The sequence below is a fragment of the Rhincodon typus genome, chromosome 17 (genome assembly GCF_021869965.1).
Source record: "Rhincodon typus isolate 14 chromosome 17, sRhiTyp1.1, whole genome shotgun sequence".
Taxonomy (NCBI): domain Eukaryota; kingdom Metazoa; phylum Chordata; class Chondrichthyes; order Orectolobiformes; family Rhincodontidae; genus Rhincodon; species Rhincodon typus.
In genome coordinates this window covers 54,869,822-54,891,150 of record NC_063348.1, presented here as the reverse complement: position 1 = coordinate 54,891,150, position 21,329 = coordinate 54,869,822, and the positions used below count along the sequence as shown (strand labels likewise).

The following is a 21,329-nucleotide window of genomic DNA, read 5'->3' as shown; positions in this document are numbered from 1 at the left end:
TTGCAGCTTAGAGAGCCTGTTGTTCAACTTTGCTTCCTCCATGGTCACACTTCAACCAATCAGGATTGACTTGCAAATCAATCAATACCCGCTTCTTCCTTGGAGACGTGATCCTATTGAAACATAAGATCCTAAAAGGACTCAACAAGTGGATGCCAAGAGAATATTTTCACTTGTAGGGAGTTCACAAGCAAGTGGACACATATTAAAATTAGTGCTCTCTCATTAAGATGGACTTGCAAAGAAATGTTTTCCCTCTGTGAGTTCTCAGTCTATGCTATCACCTTTAATAGCCTTTTTTTCACCCAGACAAGCTGGTGTGGAGCTGCCCTGTACAGACTTTGACACTTTCCCCAGGAGAAGTGGGATGTTCGTGCCCTTGTTTTGCAGGCAGGAACCCAGAGGTCCTGCTGGATGGTTGGTGCAGAGACACAATGACCCCTGTACTCTCAGGACTGGCACAGTAAGCCATGACACTGGACCATGCCAGCCTGGCCTGACGTTGCCACCTGGGTCAGTGTGGTTTGAAGGAATGACCATCACTCTCAGAAGAAGGTCAATAACCAGCATTGGTGCCACCATCTTCTCTCTGATACCCCACATGCACTCAATTTTGCTACTGTACCCAGCTCCCATCAAGGCTCATGCTCTACCATGCTCACTCTTGCTTCTAACAGCTTCTCTCATGCACTGTCACCCACGCCATCGTTGACATCACTGACCCTGCATGCCCTCTGTGCTGCCTACTCACTCAGGACATCTCCCAACCTTCACTAGCCATAACACTTGCGCTACCCGGTTTCATCTCCCTTAACCCCACTCCTGACTCTCATTCCAGGAGGAAAGAATCCCACATAAGAGAGGTAGGGTCTCTGACATTCGGCTCTTCATCCCTCATGGGGAGACGATCCTGACTGTGACAACCCTGAATGGCTGACTGGGCGTGCCCAATTCCCTGGACTAGTATCAGAGGCTGCCCAGGACTACCTGTGTCAGGAACCCTGGACAAAGCCTATCTCCCATGAGTCAACAGAGGCTTCCTGATAACCATGACAAGCTTCCTGGCTTTGTAACTGCAATACAACAGCACAACAAGCCTGGTATTTCTAACTGAGGAAGAAAAGTGCAAAGAGACAATGCAAGGTCAGGAGCCTATGAGCATCCAGGCAGGTTCAGTGTGAGTGAGTGCTATGACAGTGAGTGAAGATCCCAGAGATACAGTCTGGTCCAGTCCATGAGCTGGGTGTGTGTGTCCCTGAGTGCACAGTGTCCTTGCTGAAGCGTTACAGTGAGAGTTATCGGGGAAGCCTGAGGTGCAACATTGTAGTGTAGAAGAGCCCTGTGAATGGATCGTAGATGTGCCAGGAGGGTCCTAAAGGTTGGGACATATTGGATGCCAATGTCCATGGATGTGGATGGGATATGTCTTGCCAGTGCCCATGGAATGTGCCCTGAGATATTGGTGCCTGGTGCCGACATGGAGGTCCTTTGGAGCAAGCAGCGATCCGAATTCATCAGGTACTCATTCTAATTTCTATGTTGGGAATCCTCCAGGTCTAGTTTGTTTGGCACATTTGGTAAGATAGGAAGCTGAATATTAATGAGGCACATTGTGGTGTTAATAAGGCATTTAACAATCTATAATCCAATTAATTGACAAGTCACCACTACTCAGTGAGAAACTCACCTTGCTGCCGGGTAAGCACAGAAATGAGGCAGCGAGCTACTCTCAACGTTGGGATTCCTGCCACAAATCTCACTATGACCCGTGACGTTCAGGCCCCTTTAATGTCTGAAGTCGGCACTTCTGAAGAAGAGTCACTGGACTCAAAACAATAAGTCTGCTTTCTCTCCACAGATGCTGCCAGACCATAACATAGATAAGATTAAAATAAAGGAGCAGAATTAAGCCATTCGGCCCATCACGTCTGCTCTGCCATTTGATCATGGCCGATATGTTTCTCAGCTCCATCCTCCTGCCTTCTCCCCGTAACCCTTGATCCCTTACTAATTAGGAACCTATCTATCTCTGCCTTAATTCCACTCAGTGACTTGGCCTTCTCAGCCCTCTGTGGCGATAAGTTCCACAGGCTCACTGCCCTTTGGCTGAAGGAATTCCTCCTCATCTCAGTTCCTTCACTCTGAGGCAATATCCTCAGGTCCTAGCCTCTCCTACTGGTGGAAACATCTTCTCCATGTCCACCCTATCAAGGCCTCTCAGTATTCTGTAAGTTTCAATCAGATTCCCCCTCATCCTTCTAAACTCCATTGAATACAGACCCAGAGTCCTCAACCGCTCTGCATATGAGAAGCCCATTATCCCTGGGATCATTCTTTTCACACTGTCTGGACCTTGTCCAAGGCCATTACGTCCTTCCTTAATTACGGAGACCAAAACTGTTCACGATATTCCAAATGCCATCTGACCAGAACCTAATACAGCCTCAGCAGTACGTCTCTGATCTTGTATTTTAGTTGTCTTGAAATAAATTCTAACATTACTTTTGCCTTCCTAATGGCCAACTGAACCTACATGAAGATAGTCGATGCCTCTATTGTTCCTAGAAAAGTGCATGAAATCAAACCTTCCCACATTGAATTCCATCTGCCACTTCATTGCCCACTCACTTAGCCTGCCCAAGTCCTTCAACAGCCTCCTTGCTTCCTTAAAAAGCTTGGCAACAATACCCTTGCTTCCTTCGTCCAGGTTATTAGTGTGTAACATGAATAGTTGTGGTCCCAACACTGACCCCTGCAGAACACCACTAATGACTGGCTGACGTCTTGAAAAAGACCCCTTTTATCACCATTCTGTGCCTTCTGCCAGTTATCCAATCCTCTATCCATGCCAGTACCTTGCACCAAACGTCATGGACTCTTATCTTATTTAGCAGCCTCCTATGTGGCATCTTGTCAAAGGCCAGCTGGAAATCCAATTGATCATGTCAACTGACTCTCCTTTGTCTAATTTGCTCTTTACCTCCTTAAAGAATTCTAACAGACTTGTTAGGCATAACCGCCTCTTGAGGAAGTTGTGCTGACTCAGCTCTATTTTTACTGTGCACTTCCAAGTACTCTGTAAGCTCATCCTTAACAATGTTCTCTAAAATCTTATCAATGACTGAGTCTGGCTAACTGGCCTATAATTTCCTGTCTTCTGCCTCCCTCCCTTCTTAAAAGGGAGCATCATATTCACCATTTTCCAGTCCTCTGGGACCGTCCCTGACTCCAATGATTCCTGAAAGATCACCACGTCTGCTTTTACATTTTCCTCAGTTATCTCCTTCTGAACTCTGAGGTGCAGTCCATTTGGTCCAAGTGATTTATCAACCTTCAGACCTTTCAGCTTCCCTAGCATCTTTTCCTTAGTGATGGCCACTACACTCATCTCTTCCCCCTGAAACACTTGAAGTTCTGCCATTCTGTTGGTTGTGTTCCACCATGGAGACTGATGTGAAACACCTTTTCAGTTCCTCTGCCATTTCTTTGTTCACCAGCCTCAGTTTCCAACAATCCAATGTCCACTGATGCCTCTTTGTTAATTTTTAGATATCAACCTGCTGGATTTCTCCAGCAATTCCTGTTTTTGCTTCAAATCTCCAGCATCCACATTTATTTGTTTTATTTTGGCCTATAAGATCTGGATGAGTCATATCTCAGGCTGCTGTGGGAGACCAGGGAGGAAATTATAGGGGCTCTGACCTAAAAGTTCAGCTCCTTTCTGCACAGGGAGGTGCCAGAGGACTGGAGGACAGCTAAAGTGGTTCTACTTTTCAAGAAAAATGGTAAAGGTAGACTGGGAAATTGAAGACCAGTGAGACTCACATCAGTGTTAGATAAATTGTTGGAGAAAATTCTGAAGGAGAGAATTAATTTCCACAAGAAAGGCAAGTTTTATTCAGGGATTGTCAGCATGGTTTTATCAGAGGGAGGTCAGGCCAACACATTTGATATTTTTGAAGGGGTGCCTAGGTAAGCATAGGTAGTGCAGTTGATATGGTTTATATGGGTTTCAGCAACGCCTTTGACAAGGTGTCGCATGGGAGATTGATAAAGAAAAGGTAACAGCACATGGGATCCAAGGTTACTTGGCAAGTTGGATCCAAAATTGTGTTAATGAAGGAGACACTTATGTGACGGGAGGTCGGTGTGGTACAGAGATCAGGGCTGGGTCACTTATTGTTTATAATATATGTATAAACGATATCGAAGAAAATATGAGGGTGATGATCAGTAAGTTTGTGAATGACATGAAGATTGACTGGGTGGCTGACAGTGTGGAGGAAGGTGTTAGATTACAGGAGGATGTAGATGGTTGGTCAGATGGACAGCTTAGTGGTAGTTGGAATTTAACACTGATAAATGTGAGGTAATGCACTTTGGGAGAAGGAACAAGACGAAGGAATAGTCAGTGAATGGCAGGACACTAGGTTAGCTAAGGGGAACAGAGGATCTTGGGGTGGTTATCCTCAGATCCATGAAGGCAGCAGGTCAGGTTAATGGAGTAGTTAAGAAGGCACATGGCACACTTTCCTTTATCAGTCATAGCATGGGTTATTAGATCAGGAAGGTTATGTTGAAGCAGTAAAGGACTTTGGTTAGGTCACAGCTGGAGTTTTGTGTATAGTTCTGGTCATTACATTTTAAGAATGATGTAATGCACTGGTGAGGTTGTAGAGGAGATTCATCAGGATGTTGCCTGAGCATTTCAGTTATGGTGAAAGGCTGGACAGACTCAGATTGTTTGCTTTCGAACAGAAAGGGTTCGGGGGAACCTGATAGAGGTGTATAAAGTTATGAAGGCCGTCCAACAGGATGGATAAAACGTAGCTGTTCCCAGTAGTTGAAGGGTCACTAACATGAGGACATAATTTTAAGGTGAAAGGCAGAAGGTTTAGAGAGGAACAGTTCTCTAGCCCAGAGGGTGATGGGGGTCTGGAATGCACTGCCTGGGAAGGTAGTTGAGGCCGGTAACCTCACCCCTTTAAACTACTTGGATGAACATTTGAAATGTCATAACATCCAAGGCTATAGGCCAAGTGTGGGAAAGTGGAACTTTTGTAGATTGAGAGTAGTTTTTGTTGGTAGAGACTTGATGGACCAAAGGACCTCGTCTGTACTATGACTCGATGATTCTGTCCATGGTGTGAATTTAAAATGGAACAGTTTGCCCCAATCACCTATTGCAGTTTTTACAGTGAAAGCTTAGACGTTTCCTGTGTTGGTAGGCATGACACTTCATTAGCATGTTTACATCGAGCTCCAGTGCAATGACAGGGACACAGTTTAAGATTACCACTTGCTACACATGCTTCACCACAGTCAGGAATTCCATCAGCAAGAGAAAGGTAAGGGCCGTTGTTAAAAAAGGTAAGCCCCTTTTCCAACACTCCCATGTGGGTTTGGAGGAACCGGAAAGCTCCTTCATGTAAGACTCTGGTGTCCCTCCATCAAATCACGCTCTGCCTCTCTGTCTCTCTCTGCCCTGCCATCATTGATGACCTCCCTATCCCAACCCCTCTTGTGATAGTTCCTTTTCTTCTAAATATTCCTTGCCATCTGGGGGATCTGGAACCCATGATCATGGCCAGCTTCTCCTCAACTCCTCCCTCACAGAACCCTAAAGACTGATCACTTCTAGCTTTTAAAGGTCTCCATTGATTCTGATTTTGATTTTATTATCATGGGTAAACAAGTACAAAAGTACAGGAGTACAGGGAAAAATGTATAATGTTGTCACAGAAGGTGCAACCTTAGGTACAAGTACCCAGATACAGAATCTTGAGAATAAGGTAGAAAGAAAGAATAAAGTTAAGAGTTAAACATTGCAGTGATTATAGAATAGAGTAAAACACACGGAATAAGGTTAAATGTTACACATAACTGACCTACTTAGGTTTAAGTAGAAAATAAAGAAATAAAGATGAAAGTTCAAACATTACAGTCTTTCTTACGTCCTTAGCCACAGTGGGACCAAACTTTGAGGAGGTAACTCCTGCTACATGTGTTCCCGTCTGTGGCCAGCTAACCTGTCATTTTGGGAATGTGTGCAGGGAACGGATCAAGAGGTGTTGCCATTAAGTGTAGCAAGGTCACTTGTGCCACGACCTGATTGGGTGTGTCCCCACTCATCTGCACGTTCCCTGCCTCCCAGTGTTTCGGGGCAATGTTGTCGCCAGAATCCGAGACGTCTCTGTCTATAGATGGTGCCTGACCTGTTGAGGGCTTCCAGCTGCATTTTCTGTTTATATTTCAGTTTTTCAGCAGAATTCTGCTTTGGTTTTGTGCATCATGGGAGGTGAGACTGACATATCAAAACCAGTTTAGCAAAATTGCTGTGTATTTGTTAGCAGCGTGGAAATAACAGTCAATAATCCGATGCAAAGTCTTTCTTTCATTCATTGAATGTGGGTGTCACTGGTTGAGTCAGCATTTATTGCCTATCCTTGTCATTAGAATGGTCCTGTCAACTTCTACTGCCATAACTTTTGTGTTTCTCTGACTGAAATCCAGCAGATATGATGTTTGCTTAGCTCACTTGGCTGGTTTGAATTACAGAATGAAACCAATAGTGTGTGTTCAATTCCTCTGCCTGGTTGAGGTTACTTTGAAGTCCCCCTCCTTCTCAACCTCTTCCCCCCACCTGAGGTGTAGTGACCCTCAGGTTAAAAATCACTACCAGTCATTGCACTCTCTAATATGACAGCAGGACTGAGGCAACTTTATGACTCCACCAAAAAAAGGTCTTTTGCTGGAACATTGCCATAGTTCCCACAGAAGGGTAAATAAAACTCATCTAGTGTCATGAAGGTGAGTGAAGGTGGTGTTCAGAAGGGTGCTTAAAAATGATGGAAATTTTCATTTATTAAATGCGTCAATTCCTCCATGTGATTTCAATGAGCGGTTGTGTTTAAAAGAATATGTGGGTCAATAAGAAAGAGCACATTGGCAATTTTATTGAAATGTGCTCAGTGTTCATTTCAGCACAGTGCACGTAATAAGTGCCAGTTAAGCATCTGTCACATCTTAACCCCTAATCCTAAACATTTTTATGGAGTTGAACAGTGACTCTGCTGCACAATTAATTGCTCCCACCATCTACTCTCACTGTCTTCACTCTAATTTGCTCATTTCCAAATGATTAAGAATGGCTACTTTCTGAATGCCATCTCCTGTATTGGTCCCATTTTCTTTCACTCCTGCCTGTTCCAATGATGAGAGGAATATGCTCAGCCAAAGCAATCAAAATCCTCAGCTGCCTCATGGCTAGTGATTATTCAGACACACGTGATCCTAAATGCACTCCAACTTGCTGGTTTCACATTCTTCAGTCACAATTATAAGACGTCCAATTGACTGAATCTACATTCAGATTGTATCACAAGTGCTGACATATAAAAAAGTGTTAATTATCTGAGGGCTGAAGAATTAAATCACATCTATGAAAAGTTGCGCTACATCTCTTCAGACCAGTGCTTGACAAAACACTAATTAATTGATTCAGTTTGCAATTGATTAGAATTTGTCCTTGACTTATTGATTGGCATGAGGTAGGTAGTAAAGCTAGAGGACAAATTGATGGTGTAACCTTGGATTTGCCATGCACATGTACTGATTTATACAATGGAGAATGCACACAGGACATGGTCTGAGGAAAGATGAACGTTACCTAGGACCATCTCGAGATCTGTTGTCAAAGTCAGTTTCATCATGTTACCTCTGCAACAGCAGAAGCCAACTTGAAATCCCATCTTTGGCCCTTCACAGATATCGACGAATGTGCCTCAGGGGTACACAGTTGTTGGAATGACTCAATCTGTGTTAATCTTGACGGAGGGTTTGACTGTCGATGTCCTTTCGGTGAGCACTGCACTGGAGACTGTCCCCATGATGAAGGCTTGAAGCATAATGGACAGGTCTGGACCTTGAGAGATGACCGGTGTTCTGTCTGCTCATGCCAGGTGAGTACACATAACCTCATGAAAAGCTCACTTGAGATGTGGTTCACCGTAACTCATGCACAAGTTCCCAGCGATCATAGATTGCTCCACAATGAATGAAATGAATAAGAAACATTTCATATCAGTTCTACTTATTGTAAAAAATAGACTCTCCTAAATGTTAAACCTTCAATTTTTGAGGCAGAGGCAAATAAATTCTTCATTACAAAGGCAATGAAAGATTATTGGGGAAATGTGAAATGTAGTTTTGAGGTTAAAATCAGATCAGCCATGACCTTATTGAATCATTGCCCAAGGCTCTTTGACATGGTGAAAATCTTGTTTCCTATTTTAAACAGGCACAATTCACCTCCACTCTTAATTGCCTGAAGGGAGCCAAAATTTTAGAAGCAATGTATATGTTCAGCATATCTGAAATTTAGAAAGAATTATTAAAGGAAACAATGGTGATATATAGAAGAGAATATTAGGAGCATAATAAAGGATGATCACTCAACAAAAAAGGAAGCACTGTAAATTGTGGCATATATTCCCCTGTTTTTGGAGAGGTATATCAAGGCTTCAAAGGTTGACTTATATTCTGTCACTGATGGTCTTTTATTGGTACAACAAGAGTGCAACAGGACCTAGAGAAAACAGTCTACTGCCAAAAGATTTCAAACATCTTCCAGATTCCAGCTCAGGTTTATCCCGATTCCGAGATAGAAATGAGCCCCTGTCCCGCGGCCCAAGATGTTGTCCCTAGTTTGCTAACTGCCCATCCCTTAATGTATTCCCAGACACTGTCAGAAACAACAGTGCCCACTGCTGACGCCACCATCACCACCACAACACTCTTCTTCAAAGAGTGTCATACAATCTTTTATGTCCAGTTGAAAGGGCAGATGCTTAGTTTAGCATCTTATCTAGAAGACAACAATGCCTGTACTCTTCACCTGACCTCCAGGGCCCATGGCAACACCACTGAGACTTGTCTCTGAGCAGAGGTAAGTGCAGTAACACAAGGGCACCATTCACATTCACAATCATACAAAAGGATGCCAATGTGAATAATACATCAGAAATGCATTTGAGTTACCTGCTAAAATTGGGATAGTAACTGGGAGATGATGGCTTGACGATAATGTCATTGGCTAATACTCTGGGGACATTGGTTTGAACGCAATTGTGACAGCCAGTACTATTTAAATTCAATGAATAAATCTGAAATATAGAGCGGAGTAGAACTTTCAGCCCCTTGATTTAATACAACCATTTAATACAAATGGCTGATCTCTGCTCCACTTTCCTGCCTGCTCTCCATAACTCTTTAACCTGTTACTCATTAAACATTTCTCTTCCTTAAATATCCCAGTATACACTGCACTCTACAATCGCGAATTCCACAGATTCTTGACCCTTTGAGAGAAGTAATTTTTTCTCATTTCTGTTTTAAGTCTGCTACACCTTATCGTAAAACTTTGACTACTCATTCTAGATTGCCCACATGGGGAAACATTCTTTGTCAATCCTGGTTATCACCTTATATACTTTAATTAGATCTCCTCTCAATCTTCTAAACTCCAGACAGTGGAGGCTTAAACTCCTTAATCTCTCTTTATAAAACAGACCCCTCATCTCTGGAATCAATCTAGTGAACTGCCTCTGAACTGCCTCCAATACAACGCAATTCCTCCTCTAGTAAAGGGCCCAAAATTACACGCAATACTCCAGGGCCAATCTCACTAATGCCTTGTACAGTTGCAGCAACACTTCCCTACTTTTATACTCCATTCCTTGAGCAATAAATGCCAATATTCAGTTTGCCTTCCTTATTACCTGTTGTACCTGAATACTCATTCAGTAAAAGTGACCATAATAACAGTCATTGATTGTGGTTAAAAGAATTTATTGTTAAGGGAAGGAAATCTGCCATACTTACCCATTCTGGTTTACCTGTGGTTGACTCTTCAGTGCCGTCTGAAATGTTTAGTTCAAGTGCAAATTGTGATGGGCGATAAATTCTGGCCTTGCCAGTGGTGCCCATATCCCATCAAAGAACGAAGTTAAGAAAGGATGACCAGTGTGAAATGAGGTTGACATTGTGCACTGTGGGTTGGCTTACGTTTCTGGAGTCTCATTCTACTGTGATCACAAAAGCCAACTGCAATACCAGGATATAGTGTTCGATTGAAATCTTTCTGCCCCCATTCCCTGAAGTTTTCAAACCACACATTGTGGTATGCCAAGATAGTAGGAACTGCCGATGCTGGAGAATCTGAGATAACAAGGTGTAGAGCTGGATGAACACAGCAGGCCAAGCAGCATCAGAGGAGCAGGAAGGCTGACGTCTCGGGCCTAGACCCTTCTTTAGAAAAATGATATGCCATTGGCTTATCTATGTGCCTGATTTAGTACGTGTCCATTACTCATTTATTCAAGAACAAAATGTCAGTTATAGTTTGTTTCTTCCAACTGTCTGAAACCTAATGTTACATCTTCAGGGTGATAGCTGTTTTCTCCTTCTCTGGTGACAGGATGGGAATATTTTCTGTCGAAGGACTGTTTGTGACTGTCGCACACCAAATGTTGACCTCTTCTGCTGTTCAGAATGTGACACTAGAGTGACCAGCCAATGCCTGCATCAGAATGGACACCTAGTCTATCGCAGTGAAGACGTCTGGATTTATAACTGCCAGCAATGCCGATGTTTGGTACGTGCATGAACTTAGAATACCAGGCCATTCGGCCCGACAAGTCCACACTGAACAGCATACCACCCAGACCCATCCCCCTACCCTTTCCCTGTAACACTACATTCCCCACAGCTAATGCACCTAACCTGCACGTCTGTGAACACTATGCGTAATTTAAGCATAGCCAATCTGCCTGACTTGCACATCTTTGGACTGTGGGAGGCAACCAGTGCACCCAGCAGAAACCCATGCAGACACAGTCAGAACATGCAAACTCCACACAGCCAGTTGCCTCAGGGTGGAATTGAACCTGGGTCCCTGGTGCTGTGAGGCAGCTGTACTAACCACTGAGCCACACTGCTGCCCTGGGATCCATTTCTGTGTGACCATAAGGGAAGAAAGACTTGCATTTATATAGTGCCTTTTGTGATGGAAGGGTGATACCAAAGGATGTTCCAGCTTGTGAATTATTGTAGAAATGCAGTCACTGAGTTGATATGTAAGAAATGCATAAAACTCCCACAACCTACAAGATGAAAATGACCAGCTTTATTAGGGGTTTGTCAGCTCAGTTGGCTGCACAGATGGCTTGTAACACAGGATAATGCCAACAGCTTGGGTTCAATTCCTACACTGGCTGAGGTTACCTTGAAGGACCTCCTTCTCAACTGCTTCCCCCTGCCTGAGGGACAGGAACCTCAGTTTAAACCACCACTAGTTGTCTTTTTGTAATGAGAGAGCAACTCTATGGTCTTCCAAGACTATGACGATTTTACTTGTGTTGACCAGATGATTTATTTTAGTGATGTTGTTTGACCAATAATTGGCCTGGGCACTGAAGAAAGTACTAACACTCTACTTCAAACAGGGTAGGGGCTGGGAGGCTTGACAGTCTTCTGAAAATTATCCAAAAGACAGCACTCCTGAGAGTATCAGGAGTTGGCCTTGATATAGGCTTGAGTAGGCAGAAGGATAAAAGCTACTTAAAAAAGAAATGAATGTACATAAAGATGCAGCATTGATAGCAAAGCAATCGTTTATTGCTCATCTCTAATTGACCATGTGATGGTAGCAAGTCGCCTTCATGAATATAAGCAAATGGCTTGTCAGGCCATTTCACATGATGTAGAGTCATAGAGTCATTTCGCATGGAAAGAGACCCTTCGGTCCAACTCGTCCACACCGACCGTAATCCCAAATTAAACTAGTCCTACCTGCCTGTGCTTAGCCCATATCCCTCCAAACATTTCCTATTCATGTAATTATCTAAATTTAAACATTGTAACTGTACCCGCATCCACCGCTTTCACTGAAAGTTCATTCCACACACAAATCACTTTCTGTGTTAAAAAATTGCTGCTCATGTCTTCTTTAAATTTTCTCCTGTCACCTTCAAAATATGCCCATTAGTCTTGAAGAACCCTACCCTAGGGAAAAGACACCTGTCATTCACTTTATCTATACCACTCATGAGGTTGTAAACCTCTAATAAGGTCACCTCTCAACCTCCTACACTCCAGTGAAAAGAAGCCCCAGTCTATCTAGCCTCTCCTTGTAACTCAAACCTTCCATTGCCAACAACATCCTGGTAAATCTCTTGTAACCCTCTCCAGCTCAATAATATCCTTCCTATAACTGGGCATCCAGAACTGGATTTAGTATTCCAGAAGAGGCCTCACCAATGCACTGTACAACCTCAACATAATGTTCCAACTCCCATACTCAAAGTTGTGAGCAACGAAGGCAAGAGTGCTAAATGCCTTCTTAACCACACTGTCTACCTGTGATGCAAATTTTAAAGAATTATGTACCTGAACCCCTAGCGCTCTCTGTTCTATAACACTACCCAGGGTACTACTTTTAATCATATAAGTCTTGTCTTTATTTGTTTTACCAAAATGTAATACATTTGAGGGTATAACATACTGCTGTGGCTATGGAGTCAGATATCATCCAGCTGGATAAGAAAGATACATTATTGAACCAGATGGCTTTTTAATGGCAATTTGGAAATAGCATAGTATTTATTCCAAATGGACTAAAATGACTGAACTTAAAATGTCATTATGGGGTTTGAACTCATTTCTCTGGGCCATTAATTTCGGCCAACCTGTTAGATACCCTTGCCAGTGACATCCACATCCCACGAAAGAATAAAGATTGAAAAGATATAAGGAATTCAATTTGTACCTCAGCCATGACCTTTGCTTCCACAAAAAGATTTTTTTACATCCTATTAGTCCCTTCGTTCCTTTGTTTGCCCTTTTGCTATTTGTTTGTGAAATAATTTTGAGTTCCTTCTTAGATAAACCAATAATAATTATAATTGTTTTCCTTGTCCTTCTTATTCATTTTTGGCTCTCACTTGTATATTCTGTATTCAGCCTCTACTGAATAATGAACCTGATATTTGACATAAGCTTCCTTTTGTTAAATTATTTTAATTTGAAATCTCAGGGAGTTCTGGTTTTGATACCCTCCCTTTTCCTCCAGTAAAAATGTATCTAGGCTGTATCCAATCTGTCTCCTTCTTAAAGACTTCCTCCAGTTTGTTTGCTGTTTTACTGACAGGATTTGATTCCAATCCACCTGAACCATGTTTCTTTCCAAGTCACTGGATCAATCCCTCTTCAGTCGAATATTATCAGATTTGATTTTTCTTCTGCTTTTCCAGAATTGACCAATGTGATGACAGGTTTGCAAATGCTTTCTCACTGAACCATCCATGAGTTAAAACGCTGATTGTCAGAATGAGAAGCAGTACTGTTTCCTACTTTTGGAATGGTTCAAGAAAGCAGCTCGCTACCGCCTCCTCAGGGGCACATATTCATTTATTCATTCTCAGGATGTCGAAGTTGCTGGCTAGGCCAGCATCTATTGCCTATTCCTAATTGCCCATTTGACAGTTGAGAATCAACCACAATGGAGTGTGGAGTCACAGGCAGGCCTGGTAAGGATGGCAGATTCCTTCCCTAAAGGACATTTGTGAAACAGATGGGTTTTTCCTGACAATCAACAATGATTTCATGGTCATCCTTAAACTTTTATTTCCAGATTTTTATTGAATTCAAATTCCACCATCTGCCATGCCAGGATTTGAACCCAGATCCCCAGAACATTAGCTGCATCTCTGGATTCATAGTCTAGTGATAATACCACTAGGACATTGCTTCCCCCAAAGATGAACTTGGGATGGGTAATAAATGTTGGGTTCAGTCAGTGATGCCCTATTTTGCGAATAAAAGTAAAACAAACAATTAATGAAGAAGCTTGTGTTGCTGAGTTGATATTTATCAAAGAGTTGAATTTCCTTTGTTCTTAATCTGAATGATGGACAGGATTCTAATAAGGGCTTTGCACTTTTGAACTTGCCAAGCGATGTGTAGATAGGATTAGCAGAAGAAACGTGTTTTAGTTGTGAAGAACTTCATGCATATGTGTCATCACAGCTTCTCAGGTTTGATTTACAGGTCCTCATTCGCTTTCTGACCTCGTGCCATAAAAGGAAGTTTGCCTGGGATTTTCAGGCCATCCTAATCATGTATGTTTTGCACGTACAGCAGGGAGAAGTGGATTGCTGGCCTGTGTCCTGTCCGACACTCAGCTGTGAGTATACAACCATCCCAGAGGGAGAGTGCTGCCCACGCTGTGTGAGTGACCCCTGCTTAGCTGACAACGTGGTCTATGATATCCGACGGACGTGTACAGATAACCACGGAATAACCCGGCTGAGCGGTTCCATATGGACCATGGCTGGATCGCCCTGCACAACTTGCAAATGCAAGGTACAGCGCGACACAAACAATTCACTTTGTCCTTACTTGTCTCACCAACAGTGTCATATCGCTGCTCTGTGCTACTTCCACCTTACCCCTGATGCCAAAGTATCTTGTTTGAGCATGTCTGTAGCAAAGTTGAGGAACATGAGGGAACACTGCATGTAAACTATTTCATAGACAATTTTATGAGTGAAATTCAGAAAATCAATAACTTATGAACTAATGAAAATAAAGACAAAATCAATATAAACAACTGCAGATGTTGGAAATCTGAAACAAAGACAGGTAAATGCTGGAGAAACTCAGCAGCATCTGTGGAGAAAGAAACAGAGTTAATATTTCGGGTCCCAGATTTTCAGAACTGGGTCACTGGATTTGAAATGTTAATTCTGCTTTCCCTCTTAGATACTGCCAGACCTGCTGAGGTTCTCCAGTGACATATGAACCAGGAACAGGAACAGGCCAGTAGGCCCCTCAGGCTTTTTCTGCCTTAAAAATGATCATAAAGTCATAGGATTTGTTTCCATACAGTGTGACTCTTTGGTCCAACCAGTCCATGTCGACCATTTTTCCAAACTAAACTAATCCCACCTGCCTGCGCTTGGCCCATATCCCTCCAACCTTTTCTATTCATGTACTTATCTAAATGTCTTTTAAAAGCTGTAACTATACCTGCATCCATTACTTTCTGGAAGTTCATTCCAAATACAAACCACTCTCTGTGTAAAACAATTGCCCCTCATGTCCTTTTAAAATCTTTCTCCTCTCACCTTAAAACAACTGCCCCTAGTTTTGAACTCCCTCACCCTAGCGGAAAAGCCCTTGTCATTCGCTTTATCTGTGCCTCTCATGATTTTACAAACCTCAATAAGGTCACACCTCAACCTCCTATGCTCCAGTGAAAACAGTCTCAGCTTATCCAGTCTATTTTTATACCTCAAACCCTCCATTCCCGCCAACATCCTGGTAAATCTCTTCTGAACCCTCTCCAGTTTAATAATATCCTTCATACAGCAGGGTGACCATACTCCAGAAGAGGCCTAATCAACATCCTGTACAACCTCAACATACAAGTGGATAAGGTGGTAGAGAAGGCATATAACATGTTTGCCTTCATCGGTTGGGGCATTGAGTATAAAAATTGGCAAGCCATGTTTCAACTGTATAAGACTTTCATTAGGCCACATTTGGAATACTGTGCGCTGTTGTGGTCACCACTCTATAGAAAGGATATGGAGCCTTTAGAGAGGAGGAAAAAGATGCTGCCTGGTTTGGAGTGTATTAGCTATAAGGAGAGGTTGGACAAACTTGGATTTTTTTCGCTAGAGCGTCAGAGGCTGAGGGACGACCTGACAGAAACATATAAAATTATGAGAGGCTTGGATAGGGTGGATAGTCAGAATGTTTTTCCCAGGGTGCAAATGTTAAATACCTGGGATATAGGTTTAAGGTGAGAGGTGAAAAGTTTGAAGGCGATGTGCAAGCAATGTTTTTTACACAGAGGGCGGAAGGTGCCTGGAATGCGCTGCCAGGTGAGGTGCTAGAAGCAGCTACAATAGCAATATTTAAGAGGCATTTAGACACAAGCATAACAGGCAGGGAATAGAGGAATATGGGCATGTGCAGGTAGATGGGATTCGTTTAGAATGGCAGCGTGGTTCGCTCAGACATAGTGGGCCAATGGGCCTTTGCTATGCTGTACTGTTCTGTGCTCTATCGTCTATCTTCCTTACTTATGGAGCACTGCTAGAACACCAGTGCTAGCAGATTGTAGACCACCCCAATAGTCCATCTCCCACTTGCCTGACCACTGATGCTAATGCTCCACAAACTGGAACCCACTTCTCCTCACCCATCAGGAATGCATTTCTCTAAACTTTGTTGCCCTATGCCAATATACACATGTCTCTGAAAGAGAAGGTTAAGGATTTTCAGAACCTATAGCTGCTTGTTCAAAGTATCCAAAACAACATAATGGTTTTCTTGCTTGTAATAAATTTTCATTTCGCATTGCAATGGTATGAAAATGGCAGAATGGTTTACTGCTTTATGTTTTCTGTTGCAAATGTCTCTTATTCAGAATAACAGTTCAAAAAAGGACCCTCCTTTAGTCATGTTTATATTTAGCACAGTCTTCTGAGACAATATTTTCTGGGTAAAATGCTGTGCACAGATGGAGTTTATGTTGTGGCTGATTAGGGCTGTAGTTTTCATAAATTGATGTGCTGATGATATTTGTCATTAGATAATAAACTTGAAAGGTAATTAATGCAGTTTTCAATTAAAATGAGCACGAGGTAATACATTATTTTCCGGCTGATGCTACCATCCATTCATTACACATACTTTATTCTGATTTAATTGTGTCCTCTTTTCCAATGGCATGTTATACTTCTTCGTGAGAACTTTGGCTTGCATATTGGACCTTCCAAAGCCTGTAATTAACTGAAGCCTAGTGCAGCAGCAATCAGGCCCTATTTGGTTTTCATTATATATCAATCAATATGTCATTAAACCCAACAAACGATATACTTAGTCTGTAGCCATGAGCTAAGTTTCTGTAATGATCGTACAATCCATGTGGGGCTTGTAATTACTGCTGTGTAAAACATTGATGTTGGTCATCATAAATCCATTAGAACTCAGTTACTTGAGGTGTGAAAATCTATTACGTCCTCAAAAAACAAATCATTTGCATCCCTGAAAGAAAGGCCGTGCTCTCCCAACCCCAGTAAGATTTAGAAGTCTGATGTTTTTGGAGAGCTTGTCCCCATCAAAGAATACAAACTTGGTGCTTAGAAATGGGAAACTCTCCTCATGTTAGGCACTCGGTTTCTAGCAATTAAGATTCAGTTAGCAGCTGGGACTGCCCTGGAGTAAAACTCTAATGCATTCACACAAATATTCCTTAGCTTTAGCCCGAGAAATGGACTCCACAGTTGAACTGTTACATCATCTCTGTTTCTCAGGAGTCACAATTGCTCACAAGGAATTGGATTTTAAATACTGCTAAGTTAGGAAGTGGTGTAATGTGGAAAGCAATCCAAAGTTCAAACTATTGGTGAGGCCACACTTGGAATACTGCATTCAATTCTGGTCTCCCTGCTATAGGAAAGATGTTGTGAAACTTAAAAGGGTTCAGAAAAGATTTACAAGGATGTTGCCAGGTTTGGAGGGTTTGAGCTATAGGGAGAGGCTGAATAGGCTGGGGCTAATTTCCCTGGAGCATCGGAGACTGAAGGGTGACCTTATAGAGGTTTATAAAATCATGAGGGGCATGGATAGGGTAAATTACCAAGGTATTTTCCCTAGGATAGGGGTGTCCAAAACTAGGGGCCATAAGTTTAAGGTGAGAGTGGCAAGATTTGAAAGGGACCTAAGGGGCAACATTTTCATGCAGAGGGTGGTGTGCAAATGGAATGAGCTGCCAGGGGAAGTGGTCGAGGCTGGTACAATTACAACATTTAAAAGGCATCCAGATGGATACATGAAAAGGAAGGATTCAGAGATATATGGGCCAAATGCTTGAAAATGGGACTAGATTAATTTAGGATAGCTGACCAGCATGGATGAGTTGGACCGATAGGTCTATTTCCGTGCTGTACAACTCCATTACTCTACGGACTGTAGTTATGCATGAAGTGCTATGGACCAATCGGCAGTGCAAAATTGTACCGAAACAGAATCTACGGACTTGTTGTCTGGTATATCCCCCACTCGACCATTGCTATGAAGCTGGGAGATTGATCCTAGCTCAATGAAGAGTGCAGGAGCAGCACCTTGGTACACCTCATCTTGAGGTGCCCACCTGGTGAAGCTACAACATACTGCACATGCTCCAAGAAGTGTAACCAGTATGCAGTTGATAGGGCTAAGTAAATCGGACAACCAATGGATTGGATCCAAGCCCTGAAGTCCTGCCACATCCAGTCTGAATGGTGCTGGGCATTTAAACTAACAAGAGGTACAAGCTCACAAGTATGCCCATCCTGAATGAATAAGGAACCCAGCACATCAGTGCAAAATACAATTTAAAGGGATTGCCTCTAGCTTCATTCAGAAGTGCTGAGTGGGTGATCCATCTCACCCGCCTCTTCGACCTATTTGTTTCCTCTCTACCTATCCTCTCCTCTATCCATCTTCTATCCGCCTCTCACTCTCTCCCTATTTATTTCAGAACCCCCTTCCCCTCCCCCTTTTCTGAAGAAGGGTCTAGGCCTGAAACGTCAGCCTTTCTGCTCCTATGATGCTGCTTGGCCTGCTGTGTTCATCCAGCTCTACACCTTGTTGTTTCGGATTCTCCAGCACCTGCAGTTCCTACTACTTCTTTCTGATGCCAGTCATCAACCAGTTCAATTCAATTCACACACGATCAAGAATTGCCTGAAAACATTGCATTCTGGCCCTGGGCTCTGATAACAGTCTTGCAATAGCAGAGAACATTGTACTTCAAAACTAGACTCGCCTTTCACTCAGTTTTTTCATAGAATCCCGACAGTGTGGAGACAGGCCATTCAACCCAACAAGTCCACACCGCCCCTCTGAAGAGCATCCCACCCTACCCTATCCCTGTAACCCTGCATTTTCCATTACCAATCCACCTAAACTGCACATCTTTGGATTATTCCAGTAAATTATAACTGTCATTTATTGAAAATTGTGGAGCATTGCCCAGGTAAGCTCTATCCACAAAAAGCAGGACAAATCCAACCCGGCCAATTACTGCCCCATCGGTCTACTCTCAATCATTATTAAAATGACAGAAGGTGTCTTCAACAGCGCTATCAAGCAGCACCTGGTCAGTAATAACCTGCTCAGTGACGCCCAGTTTCCGCCAGCTCCTGATCTCATTACAGCCTTGGTTCAAATATGGATGAAAGAGCTGAATTCCAGAGGTGAGGTGAGAGTGACAGCCTTTGACATCAAGGCTGCATTTGACCGAGTGTGGCATCAAGGAGCCCTAGCAAATTGGAATCAATGGGTATCAGGGGGCAACCTCTCCAGTGGTTGGAGTCATACCTGGCACATAGGAAGATTGCGGTTGTTGTTACGAGCATGCAAACACAGAGCAAGAGTACTCACTCAACCCTTCAAGCTTGCTCTGTCATTTAATGAAATCAAGGTAGATCTGATTTTAATCCCAACCCTATAATTCTGTATAGCCCAGATAATCTTTTATCCTAGAGCACCATAAGATAGACCATAGATAAGGGAGCAGAATTAGGCAGTTTGGCCCATCGAGTCTGCTGCACTATTCAATCATATATGATGATCCCTTTGGTCATCAAGAATCTATCTACTTGTACCTTAAAAATATTTAAGGCATAGTAATGTTTGAGGAAGGGAATTTCAAAGGCTACATCCCTCTGAGAGAATTTTTTTTCCCTCATCTCTGTCTTAAATCTTTATTTTAAACCATGGCCCCTACTTCTAGATTCTCCCACAAAAGGAACAATCCTTTCCACATCTACCCAGTTAAGTCCCCTCAGAAACTTATATGTTTCAGTTAAGTCACCTCTAACTCTTCTGAACTCCACAGGATACAGGTCTAACCTGTCCAGCCTTTCCTCATCAGGCAATCAACTCATTCCAGGTATCAGTTTAGTAAACCTTTTCTGAACTGCTTCCAACCCATTAACATCCTTCTGTAAGTTCTGGGGCTGTATATAGCCCTCCAAATGCACTCACCAATGTCCTGTATAAATGCAGTATTTCCTGATTACTTGCTGTACCTGCACACTAACCTTCTGCTATTCATGCACTGGAACACGCAGATCTCTCTGCATCTCAGAGCTCTACAACCTCTCACCATTTAGATGGTTTGTTTTTGTCTTATTCTGTCAAAATGCCAATTTGCATCTTTCCCACTTTATACTCCATTTGCCTGATCTTTTCCCATTCATTTTACCTATCTGTGTTCCTCTCTAGGCTTTTATGTCTTCTTCACAACTCACTTTCCTATCTATCTTTGTGTCATCTGTCAATTTAGTAACCATACATTCACTCCCTTCATCCACAACATTTGTATAAATTGAATAGAGTTGAGGCCCCAGCACTGACCTATGTTGCACACTGTTCATCCTGCCAACCTGGAAAAGATCTATTTATTCTTCCTCTCTGCTTCCTGTTAGTCAGCCAACCTTCTATCAATGCCAAAATGCTACCACCAAAACCATGAGATTTCATTTTCCACAATAACCTTTGATGTGGCACCTTATTAAATACTTTCTGGAATTCTAATACAATACATCCGCTGATTTCACTTTCCCTATTAACAAGTTTCATCTTCAAAGAACTCCGAATTATTAGCTAAACATGATTTCCCTTTGACAAAACCAACTTGGCTCTGCCTGGTTATCTTGAATTCATCTGAGTGCTCTTTTATAATTCCTTTTCATAATAATTTCTAAGATCTTCCCGATGGCAGATGTTGAGCTAACTGACTTGTAGTTTCCTGCTTTCTGCATCTCTCCTTTTTGAACAAGCATTAACTATTTTCCAATCTAAAGGAACTTTTCCCAAATCTAATGACTTTCAGAAAATTTAAAACCAATAAACCAACCACCTTGTTAGTTACTTCTTTTATGATTCGAGGATGTAATCCATTAGGATCTGGGTACTTATCAACTTGCAGTTCTGACAGTATACTCAGTACAAATTCTTTGGTAATAGTAATCTTCTTGACATCCAATTCTAATCTTCTGATTGAGGGAAAGTCTTTGGAGCAGCTGAGGATGGTTGGGCCCAGGAACACACTCTTGCCTCCCTCATCCAACACCAAGAAAGCACTCTTGCCTCCCTCTGCCTTCATCAGGAATACACTCTCATCTTCCCCCCCCACCACCAGAAACACACTCTCACCTCCCCCCCCCACCACCAGGAACATACTCTCACCTCCCACTCCCACCACCAGG

The 21,329-nt window shown here is 42.6% G+C and overlaps 1 protein-coding gene across 1 annotated transcript in view; it reads left to right on the top strand.

Annotated features, from left to right (window-relative positions):
• LOC125485228 (protein kinase C-binding protein NELL1-like) overlaps window positions 1–21,329 on the top strand; it is a 69,959-nt gene that overhangs the window by 39,673 nt on the left and 8,957 nt on the right. Inside the window, exons 2-4 of the mRNA XM_048607081.1 lie at window positions 7,768–7,961; window positions 10,478–10,654; window positions 14,197–14,421. Of these exons, the coding sequence (XP_048463038.1) occupies window positions 7,768–7,961; window positions 10,478–10,654; window positions 14,197–14,421 (596 nt within the window). The remainder of the gene's footprint in view (window positions 1–7,767; window positions 7,962–10,477; window positions 10,655–14,196; window positions 14,422–21,329) is intronic.